Here is a 12540-nt window from a genome sequence, read left to right on the forward strand (position 1 = left end):
AGGATTTGCGTTAGAGACACTCATGCAGAATATGAATAACTTTCAAGGTCTGGAACAAATAACATCTGCTCTTTCAATGTGCCGGCTTTGTTTTGAATTTCTATTATCTGAGCCTGTTAAAGAGATCTGACAGTTTTTGACCTTCAGAATACTTGACATGGATAGGAAGATGGGTAGTAAGATATTCCAGCCTCCCCATTTTAATGCAGCAACAGTGACGCCTAGTGGAGTGATAAAGCTTTCTCTTAGTGCCTACAAATTATTGATTTTCAAATGTCTAAGGCAGTGTTTCCCAACCTTGGCAACTTTAAAATAGGTGGACTTCAACTCCCAGAATTCCCCAGCCAGCCATGGACATTTTAGATTTAAGATATCCTACAGAACACACCAGGGGACCTTGGACACACAAGACATGAATAAAAACTGGTCAGCCTTTGTTGACTTTAATGAGATGTGTTACTTTGAGACATCTAAAAGGGGGCAGAACTACAATCCTGTTGTTGTGGCTGCTCTCTTGACTTTTTTGACACCCCCCAGCTGATGCCCATGGCAGCCACTTACATAGGACTGACAAGCCACAGAATGCATACCTGTGTGTGGAATAACTGGCATGTAAGGGGATCTTATACCAAACTTGAACAGAGTAAAATTATTTGTGCTTCTAGTTAAGTTGCATCCCCTTTTTCCTACATCGTGTGATTCAACTTTGGAATTTGCTACCATGAGATGCGATGCTGGCTACCAGCTTGGCTGGCTTCAGAAAAGGGTTGGACCAATTCCTGGAAGTCATGGGGGAATCAGTGGCTATTAGGTCATTGAGATCCCCCCGTGTGACTGCCTCTGAAGGCCATCTGCTGGGAGATGCAGCAGAATCCTAAAAATGCCAGTGCTTTGAGTGTGATGCAGAGGACCAAGGACAAAAGGAGAGATTGCCATACATGAAGCTTTTTCCTAACCCGTACTCAAGGGATACATACAAGTATGGTGTGGTAGTTCAGATGTTGGGTCAGGAGAAGGAAAACCCAAGTTCTCACCCACCCTCAACCATGAAAGCCAACTGGGTGACCTTGGGCCAGTCACTCTTTCCCAAGCCAGTCTCCCTCACAAGGTTGCTGACATGGGGAAAAATAGATCTGAGATTTATCTGCGATGCTTTGAGCTCCTGTACAAAAGGCAGGATATAAATCTAATGAATAATTGGAAGGATGAAGAGGTCTCTGCACACTGGTATTCTACAGTGAAAGGAAAACTGCTCTAGGTTTTGCCAGTTCCTGCTTTACAATATTTTCAGGACAACAGGCCAGATTTCTAGAAACATCAATTTATTAGGGTAAACTGAATCCAAAGTACAGGAGTATATGTCAGAGACAATGCTTGAAAACATTAAGCATCCATTTTTTCAACAGTCAAACTTAGAAGTAATTCAGCATTTTCTTAAGAGTTGTGTTCTTCCCTCCACATAACTTGCATTCTCAAGACCAGAGAGAACTTTTCCAATTTAAAATACATCACTGGTGATAGTTTTATTACCAACCCAAACATGTAGATTTACCTCAGTTATTATATCACATGGTATTCAGGTTGTATCCAATCTTTTTTCTAGAGTAGCACTTTTACACTGAAATCACAAATATAAAAATAACTTTTCTGGTGTGGAGGAAACTTTTTAAACCGGACAACTGTTTAAGCAGACAGTTAATTTGCCTATTGATAAAGCAGTTTATCAATATAATGCACAACAATTATTTCAAGTCTCTCAGATTACGACAAAACATAAGTACAGTATAACTTGAATATGATTATACATACAGGCAAGAATTAAGTCAAATGCAGTTTTACAATTACAACAGAAATGTATTTTGCCAAAAAGATTCTTTTCTAGGTTGACAACATCTGTGAGTTTGACTAAATTAAAGTATCAAATTAAGATAAATTCTTTCAAAAATACTCATTTCCTATCCACACCAGGCGTTTTTTCCAAGTTGTATATTTGTGAAAGTTAATAGTAAAAGATTTTGAAATGCAGTGTATTCAAACTTGTCAACAATATGAAACATGGCTATTTTAGCATAAATCTCCAACTGTTCAGATTCCTGATGCAGGTGGATAGAACCCAGAGTTTGGAGAACTACTGTTAGGTTTATGCAGACTAGTTTCCTTGTATACAAACCAAGCATTTCCTCCCCACAGAATCATATTTAGCAAGCCAAAAACCTGCAAGAAGGAAGGTCTTAATTAGTTCTGTATTACAACTGAATCAATCCATGTTTTACATCATTTTTTAATGGGACAATGAAAAGACATATTCTACATCAGATCGCTCCATTTAAAGATCATATATGAAGTAATGCCTATTTTTCTAGAGCAGTCTACCCAGTCCCTCTATATTATGGCCACCAAATTGGAGACAGGCTGCAAAGATTGTGAACCTTCTAGAAGCATGAACTCTTCAGCATCATTATGGAGATTGATTTTTTTTTTTAATGGCATGGAAAGTAAGCGTCCTAAACAAAGTGGACAGATTATATGGGTAATTTGCAGAATTTCTAAGACCAAATCATATGATTCACTTGCGACCAAGTTTCACTTCCCAGTATCAAGTCTACTCAATATTTATACGGACAGCGAGGGAGCCAAATTCAGTTTTGTCTTTCAGTTACTGATCCTTCGCTAAAAACTCCGTAAGTGATGGATTACAACTCCCATCAACCCAGCTGGAATTAAGACCACCCAGATTATAAACTAAGTGCATTTAACTTCAGAAGCAATTGAGGAGGGGCCAGTGTGAGGCTACAGTACAGAATAAAGATGATGAAACCTAGAACTGCACTACAAATTCTCAGGAAAAGAGATTTTCAGTGTGTTTTCTCCTCTTCCCATCATCTATTCCATTCTCCATACAGCCTGAACATCTTTCACAAATTGTTTCCAGAAATGGGAAGTTGTTCTTGCTCATTTCTAGCATCCTTCTAGATATTTCCCTGACCAAAAACTGCCCTCTTGTTATAATGTCAGGATATTTTTCCTTTGGGGCTAAGTATCCAAGGCAGTAATTTTAGCTTCATTTTAAGAATAGCACTTTGAAACAGTAGATTAACATCGCCCTCTTTTAGCCTTATTGCCCAGCAAACTGCTGTTCTGTTCACTGTTCTCTGGTTTCATATCCAGCTTCCCCCAAGTTCCACTACTTAGTTTGGTTTTAGTCAGGCGTATCTGCAGGATACGGTCAAAAAGGTCAAGATATCGGTCAAGATGGTGTGATCATAACTCGGTCTGTTGTTTATGGTGTCACACATTCAATACATATTTTAAAAAAAGGTGCTTCAACTGCACTACTACAGCCACCGTCTTGACTCTTCTGACCCTACCCTGTGAACACATGTTCTAGCTTGATGAACAGGCATATCCACACCACTAAACCGTATTTGACATACATACCACAGACACATTCAAACTTCCCATGCTGGAAACGGAAGCAAACACACAGGACGATCCAAGTATTTTGCAAGCCGGTATTTCTTCCACAATGTGGGGACCAGTTGATACTTTGATATCAACCAGAGCCCTTGCCCAGGCAGCACTGCTGACTAGCCACAGAAAGACAGCACTGAGAGTGAAAACATAATCCTGAAGACAAAGAAAGAAGTTACCAGTTTTGCTTATATATTAAAGCTTCAGATTACAGCAGTGTTTCTCAACCTTGGCAGTTTTAAGATGTGTGGACTTCAACTCCCAGAATTCCCTAGCCAGCGTGCTGGCTGGGGAATTCTGGGAGTTGAAGTCCACACATCTTAAAGTTGCCAAGGTTGAGAAACACTGGATTACAGAATTGAAAGAACCGCCTGCTTGCTAGCCCTTGAAATACACAGCTACAAAAATGAAGAGGATGTAGGTAATCGTAAAGGAATCTGAGCAATCTGTTCTATAGTCTTTCATTTTTAACATGTGTAGGACTTATTGGCATGGAGAAGGTTCCAACCTATGGATTCTGCAGCTGGCTTGCTGTTATTTCTCCAGGAAAATTACTTGCGCACAGAAGGAGGTACAAAGTAGTGTCACTCAGAAGCAACATCTCTGCTGGTCCATATCCCCCTCCCCCAAATAGGAGCTCCTGGGTTCTTCCTGCAAAAGCAAAAGGCTTCAAAAAGGATTAGCTGCTCTGTATCTAGGGTAAAACAGCTCCAACTGCAGTGGGGTCTCCCTGGCTTTTGGGATGTTTGCAAAACCTAAGAAAAAGCTCAGGACAGAAGGGCTGGCACAAAGGTTGCTGGAGGACCTTATCCCATCAGAAGATTAGGTAGGGGTGCTGCTGAGGCGGTTCGTGGGGTCATCAGGTTAGTCCCAGGACAGTACGATCAATGTTAAATGCAAACACACGTCATGCAAACAAAGCCCCTCACTGCAGAATTAAAAACTCTCCCTGATCTAACATAGCAATTAAGATAAGATCTTGGATATTTATTTATTTTATACAATTTAGAGGCCACCTGACTCAGGCCACTCTGGGGGGGAGGCTTCCATTTTTAAAAAGGAGGAAACAGTAAAACAGAAAAATAAATCACATATATAAATCACAAAAATAAAACACCATATAGCTCTAGCAAAAAAGAATCTTATATGGGCTTACAATCACCCTGCCTCAGGGCCTGGGTGGTTGTAAGCCCTGGATTTCAGAGATTTTCAGAACACAGTCAGGGTGGGAGCCATATGACTCTTCGAGGGAATGAAATTCCACTTCCTAGGTCTTGATAGATGACATTGTTTAATCAAGAAGACCTGGAATCCCCACTTCCCCCCTGCCTGATCTTACTACAGTAGATGGGCAGAAACTGTGGAGACAGGATATGCCTTTGTAGAGAATGGTTTTCAGAGAACTTTAGAAGCAGTTCCTTTCTTCAGCACAAAACAATATCCAAAACACAGCTCTGGATCAGCATCTTCCCCTCCAGATATGTGGTAGGAATTTTACAGTTACAATCCCAACAGGATGGCACAATTTTGGAGAATCTTTTTAGAAATGGAAGATACACTGTTCTGTCTTGTATTTTACTTCAACATGTAGATTTGTCAACTTCAGGTCCAGTCATGAACCTGAAGACAAATTACCTACCCCAAATGAAGGGAACTTCTAACAGTTCTGATAGCTTGAACTTCCATTGGATAGAGTCTCTGTAAAGCAACAGCCGTGCACCCTAAATATAATCAGAAATTTCTTGCAATTTTTATCTTGACCTTTTTCTAAGAAGTCGAGTGGACTGCACATTGATTGCTCCACCTTCCCAGCAAAACCCAGCAAACGTTAGGCCCCAAGCGTGATTATCTAAGGTCATGGAGGAGAATTCACTTTCATAGATTTGAATCTGATTTGTCTGGTCTAACCACTATACCATGTCGCTCTCCAGTAGATTCCAAATAATGTCTTAAGTCTATGTTTAGAAGCCTGAAAACTATTTATTTTTGATTTGTTTGAATTTATTAGCCACCCAACTCCAACAGATTTTTGACTTACAAAGTTAATAGTAAACCCTACGTAGCTGTTGACTTAACTCCAAAGCTATCCAAAATAATGTCTTTCTCCTTTTTATCATCCAACTTGAATCTTAACAACTTACAATCATTGGGAAATTACTACCATTCCGATATGCGTGCATATAGCCAAGGTACATCACCAGGGCAGCCATGCAATAGAAGAAGATCAGGACTGCAAACGTGACAAAGAACTGCGCAGAGGAGGAAAAGTTTCCCACAAGATAGAAATCTGTCCAAGTGCCATTGCATTGGGTAGGATCTGGTGAAGTAAATACAACTTTGTTCAACCTGCACAAACCGAAGATGAAGAACGTCTCAGAATTATCAGGATAATCTGCTATTATAAAAACGTATTAACAAATATAAGTCTATATAGCTGGAATGCTGAGGTTAGATTTATGTATAATAGAAAGTTAGGAGGGCATATCCCATGTTTCTGATAACACATTGAAGAAAACCAGAGGCATCCATGGCAGGGTCAAAACAGTCAAGATGGCAGCCATGACCATGTGATCAAAGACCCATCCCTTTTTAATGTAAATTGTATGCACAATCCATGTAAAAAGGGGTGGGGCTTTGATCACATGGTCATGACTGCCATCTTGACTTTTTTTTATCTTTCCCCCACAAATGCTTCTGAAGAAAACTGTGGATTATATACTGTTGTCAAAGTTAAAAGGTGCACAGGGCAGGCAAATACATCTTTGGAAATAACTAAACCCTAGAAAACTAAAGACATTACCTTAAGCCTGCTTTAAAAACCACATCAATACTAGTTTTATCTTTTTAAACCTAGATTAAGCCATCATGAAGACTGAACAGACGAACTGAACAGATAAGATTTAGCAGTTTATCCTGACACCAAGCAACACGTGGAAAAAATGAGGCTCATTCTGTGCACATCTGTGGTCTTGAAAGCCGTTTTAGCAAATATTGCAAAACAAGGTTGTTTTGCTAGAAAGCTTGTTCAGTATCATCACTCCTATAACAAAACTCATGCCACATAGAGTTTTTTTTAAAAAATCTGTAAAACCAGATATTTTTTCAGAGAATACTGCCAAAAAAGTTTTAAAGAGACTACTGCTTGAGCATATATATGTGTACCTACATTTACACAATTGCCACCGCTACAGGGAAAGTTCTCCAGACAATTATTTAGGAACATTGATCTATTTTTCACCTGCTTATCTTTTAGAGCAGAGTTTCTTACCTGGGGGCCCCTGGATAGATTTCAGGAGGTGTGTGAACTTGGGTAGGAAAACAATTTACAGCTTTATTTTCACTTACTCTAACTAAAATTTAGCTTTTCATCCAATAATGCATGTAGGCAACAAAGTAATTTATGCCTGCTAGATCCCAAAAATGTTTAACTTCCAAACAAAAAGGGGTATTATCTTGTCATTGATTTAACACAGTGTTTTTCAAACTTGGCAACTTTAAGATGTGTGGACTTCAACTTCCAGAATTCCCCTGCCAGCATGCTTAACAAAGAGGCACATATATTATTCTATCACATATATGTTATTTCTTAATAACTGTATTTGAGCATAATTGATTTAGTTTGTAATACAATTGATGTCTATGCATTTTAGTTTATGTAGTTAAATACACTTTTCCCCAGATTCTTGGAGGGGTTCATGGTGCAAAAAAAAGTTAAAGATCCATTCTAGAGCAGGCTTCCTCAACCTCAGCAACTTTAAGATGGGTGGACTTCAACTCCCAGAATTCCCCAGCCAGCCATGCTGGCTGGGAAATTCTGGGAGTTAAAGTCCACCCATCTTAAAGTTGCTGAGGTTGAGGAACCTTGTTCTAGAGGAAACCCATTCTTGTGGGAAACCTGTTAACAGCCTACATCCTGATGGGATTTACACACAAGAAACACAGGAGGAACTCACCTGAAAGGATAGCCGAAAGAGGCTGTTACTGTTTTGTTCACCAGCCCTTGACAGGAGACTAGAAGTGTGGTGACACCTTTATATCCTCCACATGAAGCAAATGCAAATACTGAAAAAAGCTATAGAAAAAGAACATTCTGATTCTAGCATTATTGCAAAGGGAGATGATAACAGAGAGTAGGAACTTTCTTAAAAAAAAAAAAAAGAAACTAATTTTGGTATTAAAAGGCTCAAAAATGGAAATTGAAGTCAGGTGGGGTAAAAAGGCTCAAGCAAGGAATTTTTGGGTGCAACAAGCATGAAGTGGGTGCATGAACAAGAAGTCACAAACGTTAAAAACCAGCCTGAGATGATGGGATAGAATAATAATAGGGACTAGGTTTGCACAATTTGTTACACCATAATGCCTTTTGTTAAGCTTTGGTTCAGCATGTTATGTAAACCCAGACACAACGGTTTATGAGTGGGTTGTGCAAAGCCAGCCAGTTGTCATTTGCTCAATAAACCATAGTTAAAGCAGTTATGCAGAATGTGTGAATCTAATGAGCGTTCATGGCTTGGAATGTAATGTAAACTCAGCCCCAGTCTCTTAAAAATGTACTTTAGGGTGCAGAAATTAGGATCGAGAATAAATAGTGTTGAAGTCTGTTTTTGCAAGACATCAGAGATTTTGTGGGGCGCTATTGGATTCAATTTTAATACGTTTATCAAATGACTTCACACATCAGCCATTTGCCTAGTATTAAAACACAATGCCTAATTTGGTCTGTGCTAATTTATATAATACAGTATGCTAGATTATGATTTGTTAGGCTTGGGCTTAACATGATGCATGTACCAAGCTGTTGACTATAAACCACTGTTTATGGCTTGTCAGGGCTACAACACACCATAGCCTGTTGTGATGTGTGAATCCAGCTGATACAAAATCAAATAAGAGCTCAGCATATACACCACATGAGTAACCTGGCTTTCATCAGAAATATTTGCCAGCCATAAATATGAAGAGGCTGTACAACATGAGGCAACAACTTTAACTAACATAATATACACATGTCTGAAATCCTAAGTTCAAAACCCAAGGTTTAAGCTTTGACAAGCACCAAGGGAAGCTCCCACGTAAGTATAGCGGGACAAGAGAAATTGTCCTACAATTTAATATTTTGTGGAAGAGGCATCTTATTACATTGATTACAAAGAGCATCCCACTTGGCAAAGAATACATATTCAAAGGGAACTTTATAGACCAGCCAGAAAAAAAAAAGGTTGCCCCAGGCCTAGCAAGAAAGTTGTAACAGGAGAGAAACAGCTACAGCATTTCTGTAGTAGAAAAAACAACAGGCCTCACAGCCTTTTTGGCCTAGAAACATTGTGTATCCTATTCCACTAAGTCTTTGGAGGAGAGACTCCATGTACCTCCCACACTTACTCCGTGAGTACATGAATTAATCCAATTTTCTGAATTTACCCACAGGAGGGGAGTTTGCAGGACCCACTCCCCCTAATGACAGTTGCCTGCTCTGAGGGTCAGGATGGCCCACACAAACAGCTTTGGGGTGCATATTCACCTTACACCCCCCACCCCAACTTGCAAAGCAGCTCCTCAAGGGAAGCCGGGCGTGGCGAAGCTCCCTGCCCAAACCACTCACCCACTCCAGCAGCTTGATGAAACCTAGGGGCTCTTTGAGGGGGCTAAGGTCAAGGTGAAAATCACTCATGTTCTGCAGGAGGAGGAGGAGGGGAGGCACACAAGAGGCCAGGGGACGAGAGACTGGAAGCTCCACTCAGCCTTATCTCCAAGCTCGCTGTGCCCTGGAGCATCAGGTGGACCTCTTTGGCCCTATAGAACCTGCTGCCCCAGGCTCCGCCCACTCCCCCCAGCCAATCAGATGCCCTTCTCCTCCTTCTCCAACTGTCATCTCACAATGGCCTGGAAGAAGCCCAGTTGGACGTCGTCTGCATGGGCAGAGCCGGGCTGTGGGAAGCTCTGCGTGGCTCCCGGCCCGAGGATGGACGGCTGAACACCCATATTTGTTTGGTGTATTTTTTGTCAACTCAAGGCAGGGTACATACTCAACACTCCCACCAGCAACAGCCCTGTGAGGTGGGCTGGGCTGAGAGAGAGGGACTGGCCAAAACCCCTCAGCTGGCTTTCATGTCTGAGGCAGGACTAGAACTCACAGCCTCCCACCTGCTAGCCCAGCACCTTGGCTGCTACACCAAAATGGCTCTCTTCTACTTATGTATTTGCTCAGTTGAAGACTTCCCCTGCCAGAGGAAGTTCCATTTTTGGAAGCCCAGGGCAGAAGAGTTTTTTCTTCCTTGGTTAAGTTGACCTGATGGGAGAACCGTGTTACTTCAGAACCAGCGAAGCTTAGCAGGCTAAAAGGTTGGCTGCAAACAATTCTGCTTCTGGAGAGCAGGTTGTGTTGGCAGCACCCAGCCAGCCTTGAAAAACTAAGCAGGATTGGATCTGGCTGGATGGGAGACCACTAGGAGATACTGAGGGCTGTGGACCAGACTAAGAAGTTTTAAAAAACTATCCCAGAAAAAGGCAGTTATGAGCCATGAAACTGAATTCAACTTGAAGGAAACTTTACTCTTTCACGCTCTCTAAATACACCTTTTACACAACGGCTAATTTTACAAAGGGAGCCTTTGTCTTGCCAGTGAAGAGGGATACCTGTCTAACTTTTTTTGAAGAAGTTAATAGAGGGTTTTAAATCTAATATCTAAAATGTCAGCAGCAGCAGTAGAGGCAGCTATCCTGCATTAAAGAAGCCCCTTTCCCCCCAAAAAAATAGGAGCTTAGGTTTTATGTCTTTGCATTTAACAAACCATTAAGGAACCAACAACAGAAAAAAACAGTGATTCTCTTAGTGTGAACAGTCATCCAAGCCCTGCATACATGGCATTAAACCATGGTTTTTAAACTTTTATTGAAAAAGCCACAATTGACTCCTGTAACATACTAAATTAAAGCAAGAGCCCATGTTGGCTTAGCTAATACGACTATGAATACATATTGTGCTAGCGTAAAATGTGGCCAGGTAGTTTGTGGTTCAGTATCTTGACAAACACTCTGTGACCTCAGCCCATGTGTATAAGGTACATTTGTAGAGGAAGGTCAAAAAAGTCACGATAGAGTCCATGACCATGTGATCAAAGTCCTCCCCATTACGTGCACAACACATGTAAAAAAGGGTTCAATGGCATGGTCACAAACACCATCTTGACTTTTTTGACCACCCCCTGCCAATATTGTTGAAGCACTCGTATCCCTGAGCAGTTTGTGCATTTATTTCAGAAAAGCAGAGATATAAAAGTGAAAACTGCTGGTTTTGTAAGAGTTGGTGTGCGGGTATAACATGAAATAGGATTTTGCTGGAGCACTTTGGCCCCAGCCTCCCCGGAAACCCTGAAGTGCTGCTAGAAAGAAATCAAAGAGAGGATTCATTTTTTCAGGAGCAAGACTCCTGCCTGTAGCTTTAAGATATATGCAGAAAGTGTCAGGGCTCTAAGCATTTCCAGTACTTTTAACAGCAATGTTGAAGTACCTTTGCACCTCCTGTAACTCCCCAGTGCAACCATTAAAGGTAAAGAAGAACCATGCTGAAAGTCTGGCCATCCGTAATCTGAGCTAATTCTATCAAATCTTGCATTCTTGGTTCCACCCATCTGCTTCTGAAGACTGACTTTCTGTTACAGTCTGGAGCAGTGTTTCTCAATTTTAGCAACTTTAAGCTGTGTGGACTTCAACTGTGTGGAATTCTGGGAGTTGAAGTCCACCCCTCTTAAAGTCGCCAAGTCTGAAAAACACAGCTCTGCATTGACCTTGTCTTGAGTCCATCCCCTGTATTTCACGGCTGGCTTTAAACATCCATTTTATATTTTGAACTTCTTCCTTTTTGCTTCTTCCTTGTTTTTAGGAATAGCAAGCTGGAGCAAGAGTTCTGGATTACTAAAATGCCTTGCCTTGCACCACACCCTTTTCTATTAATTTGATTGGTCCAAAGAAATGAATCAGCCTATTAAGGTTTGAAAGAAATTTGGTGCTTTTTAGTGCAGGGTTCCTCAACCTCAGCAACTTTAAGATGGGTGGACTTCAACTCCACCCATCTTAAAGTTGCTGAGGTTGAGAAACCCTGTTTTAGTGGTCATCTAAGGAACAATTGCAGTGTTCAATTGTTGTAGATGGCTTTCAACTCTCTCTGCCGCCACCTAATGGTCATCTGGAACCTTACAAGCCAGAATGTATTACCTTAAAAGAAAATGCAAAGAATACATTTGGCCAGATACTAGAGGTCCAGTGGTAGAGTCCTCACAGTTTCATTCTGGGGCTGCCCAGTAAGAAACACAGAAGCTTCTTCCAGTATCTGGTTAATATTCCCAGTGCTTTACTGAAGAAGGACCTTCACTTACAGACCATGCCTTCCACGTATCTCACAAGGAGATTTTGCAAATGGCCCCTCGAATGACCCCTTTGTCCCTGTCAAGCCAACCAAGTTTAGAAGCTCATTCACTATGTTCTCAATTGCCCCATCTAGGATAGGATGGGGAGGAAACATCGGTGGTCGACAAGCTGCGATGCAGGATGATGGCAGACCAGATTGCTGACTTAGCAGGCAAGTCACCACTTTTGCTGTGCTCTCTTTTAAACCAGAAATAAATCTTTAAGCTGCAAATGGGAACACTGCTTTCAGATCAGCTCCTTTTCTTTACATGTTGCCCTTTTTTTTGCATTTTGCAGTTCTTTCTTTTGGCAGCCTTCAAGTCCATCCTGACCCCTGACCAGTGCCTGGACAAGCCTCTGCAGTTTTCTTGGCAATATTTTTGGAAGGGGTTTGCCTTTGCCTTATTTTTCCTCCGCTGACAGAGAGTGACTGGCCCAAAGTCACCAGGTGGCTTCAAGGCTAAGGTAGGACTAGAACTCAGTTTCCCACTTTCTAGCCCAGGGTCTTTTTTTTTTTTAGATTTTTAATCCTGCCTTTATTATTTTTATAAACAACTCAAGGCAGCAAACATACCCAATACTCCTTCCTCCTCCTTTTTTTCCCCACAACAACAACCCTGTGAGGTGAATTGGGCTGAGAAAGCGTGACTGGTCTTTTACCTT

The 12540-nt window shown here is 41.1% G+C and overlaps 1 protein-coding gene across 2 annotated transcripts; it reads right to left on the reverse strand.

Moving 5' to 3' along the window:
* Nucleotides 1–1340: 1340 nt before the first annotated feature.
* On the reverse strand, nt 1341–9167 carry SYPL1 (synaptophysin like 1). Of its 2 annotated transcripts, XM_007440234.3 has the most exons (5): nt 9074–9167; nt 7425–7543; nt 5613–5817; nt 3439–3627; nt 1341–2214 (listed from the first exon to the last, which is right to left on the reverse strand). In XM_007440234.3, the coding sequence occupies exons 1-5, from the start codon at nt 9140–9142 to the stop codon at nt 2086–2088; spliced, it is 711 nt and encodes a 236-aa protein (XP_007440296.1). In that variant the 5' UTR covers nt 9143–9167; the 3' UTR covers nt 1341–2085. The 2 variants fall into 2 exon arrangements, with proteins under 2 accessions (XP_007440296.1, XP_087991118.1); XM_088134992.1 differs by lacking the exons at nt 5613–5817; nt 7425–7543.
* Nucleotides 9168–12540: the final 3373 nt, after the last annotated feature.

This window comes from Python bivittatus, unplaced genomic scaffold, assembly GCF_059951505.1.
Source record: "Python bivittatus isolate LINGU-HERP-01145 unplaced genomic scaffold, Pbiv_v1 ctg000120_np1212, whole genome shotgun sequence".
NCBI lineage: Eukaryota > Metazoa > Chordata > Lepidosauria > Squamata > Pythonidae > Python > Python bivittatus.

Excerpts from the sequence above, each read along its gene's own strand:
- SYPL1 (XM_007440234.3), bottom strand. The coding sequence starts at position 9,142 with ATGAGTGATTTTCACCTTGACCTTAGCCCCCTCAAAGAGCCCCTAGGT. Across the intron at positions 7,544-9,073 it reads TCATCAAGCTGCTGGAGTGG|CTTTTTTCAGTATTTGCATT; the intron begins GTGAGTGGTTTG and ends CTTTTTCTATAG. Across the intron at positions 2,215-3,438 it reads GAAGTTTGAATGTGTCTGTG|GTTTTTGGCTTGCTAAATAT; the intron begins GTATGTATGTCA and ends TCCTTCTTGCAG.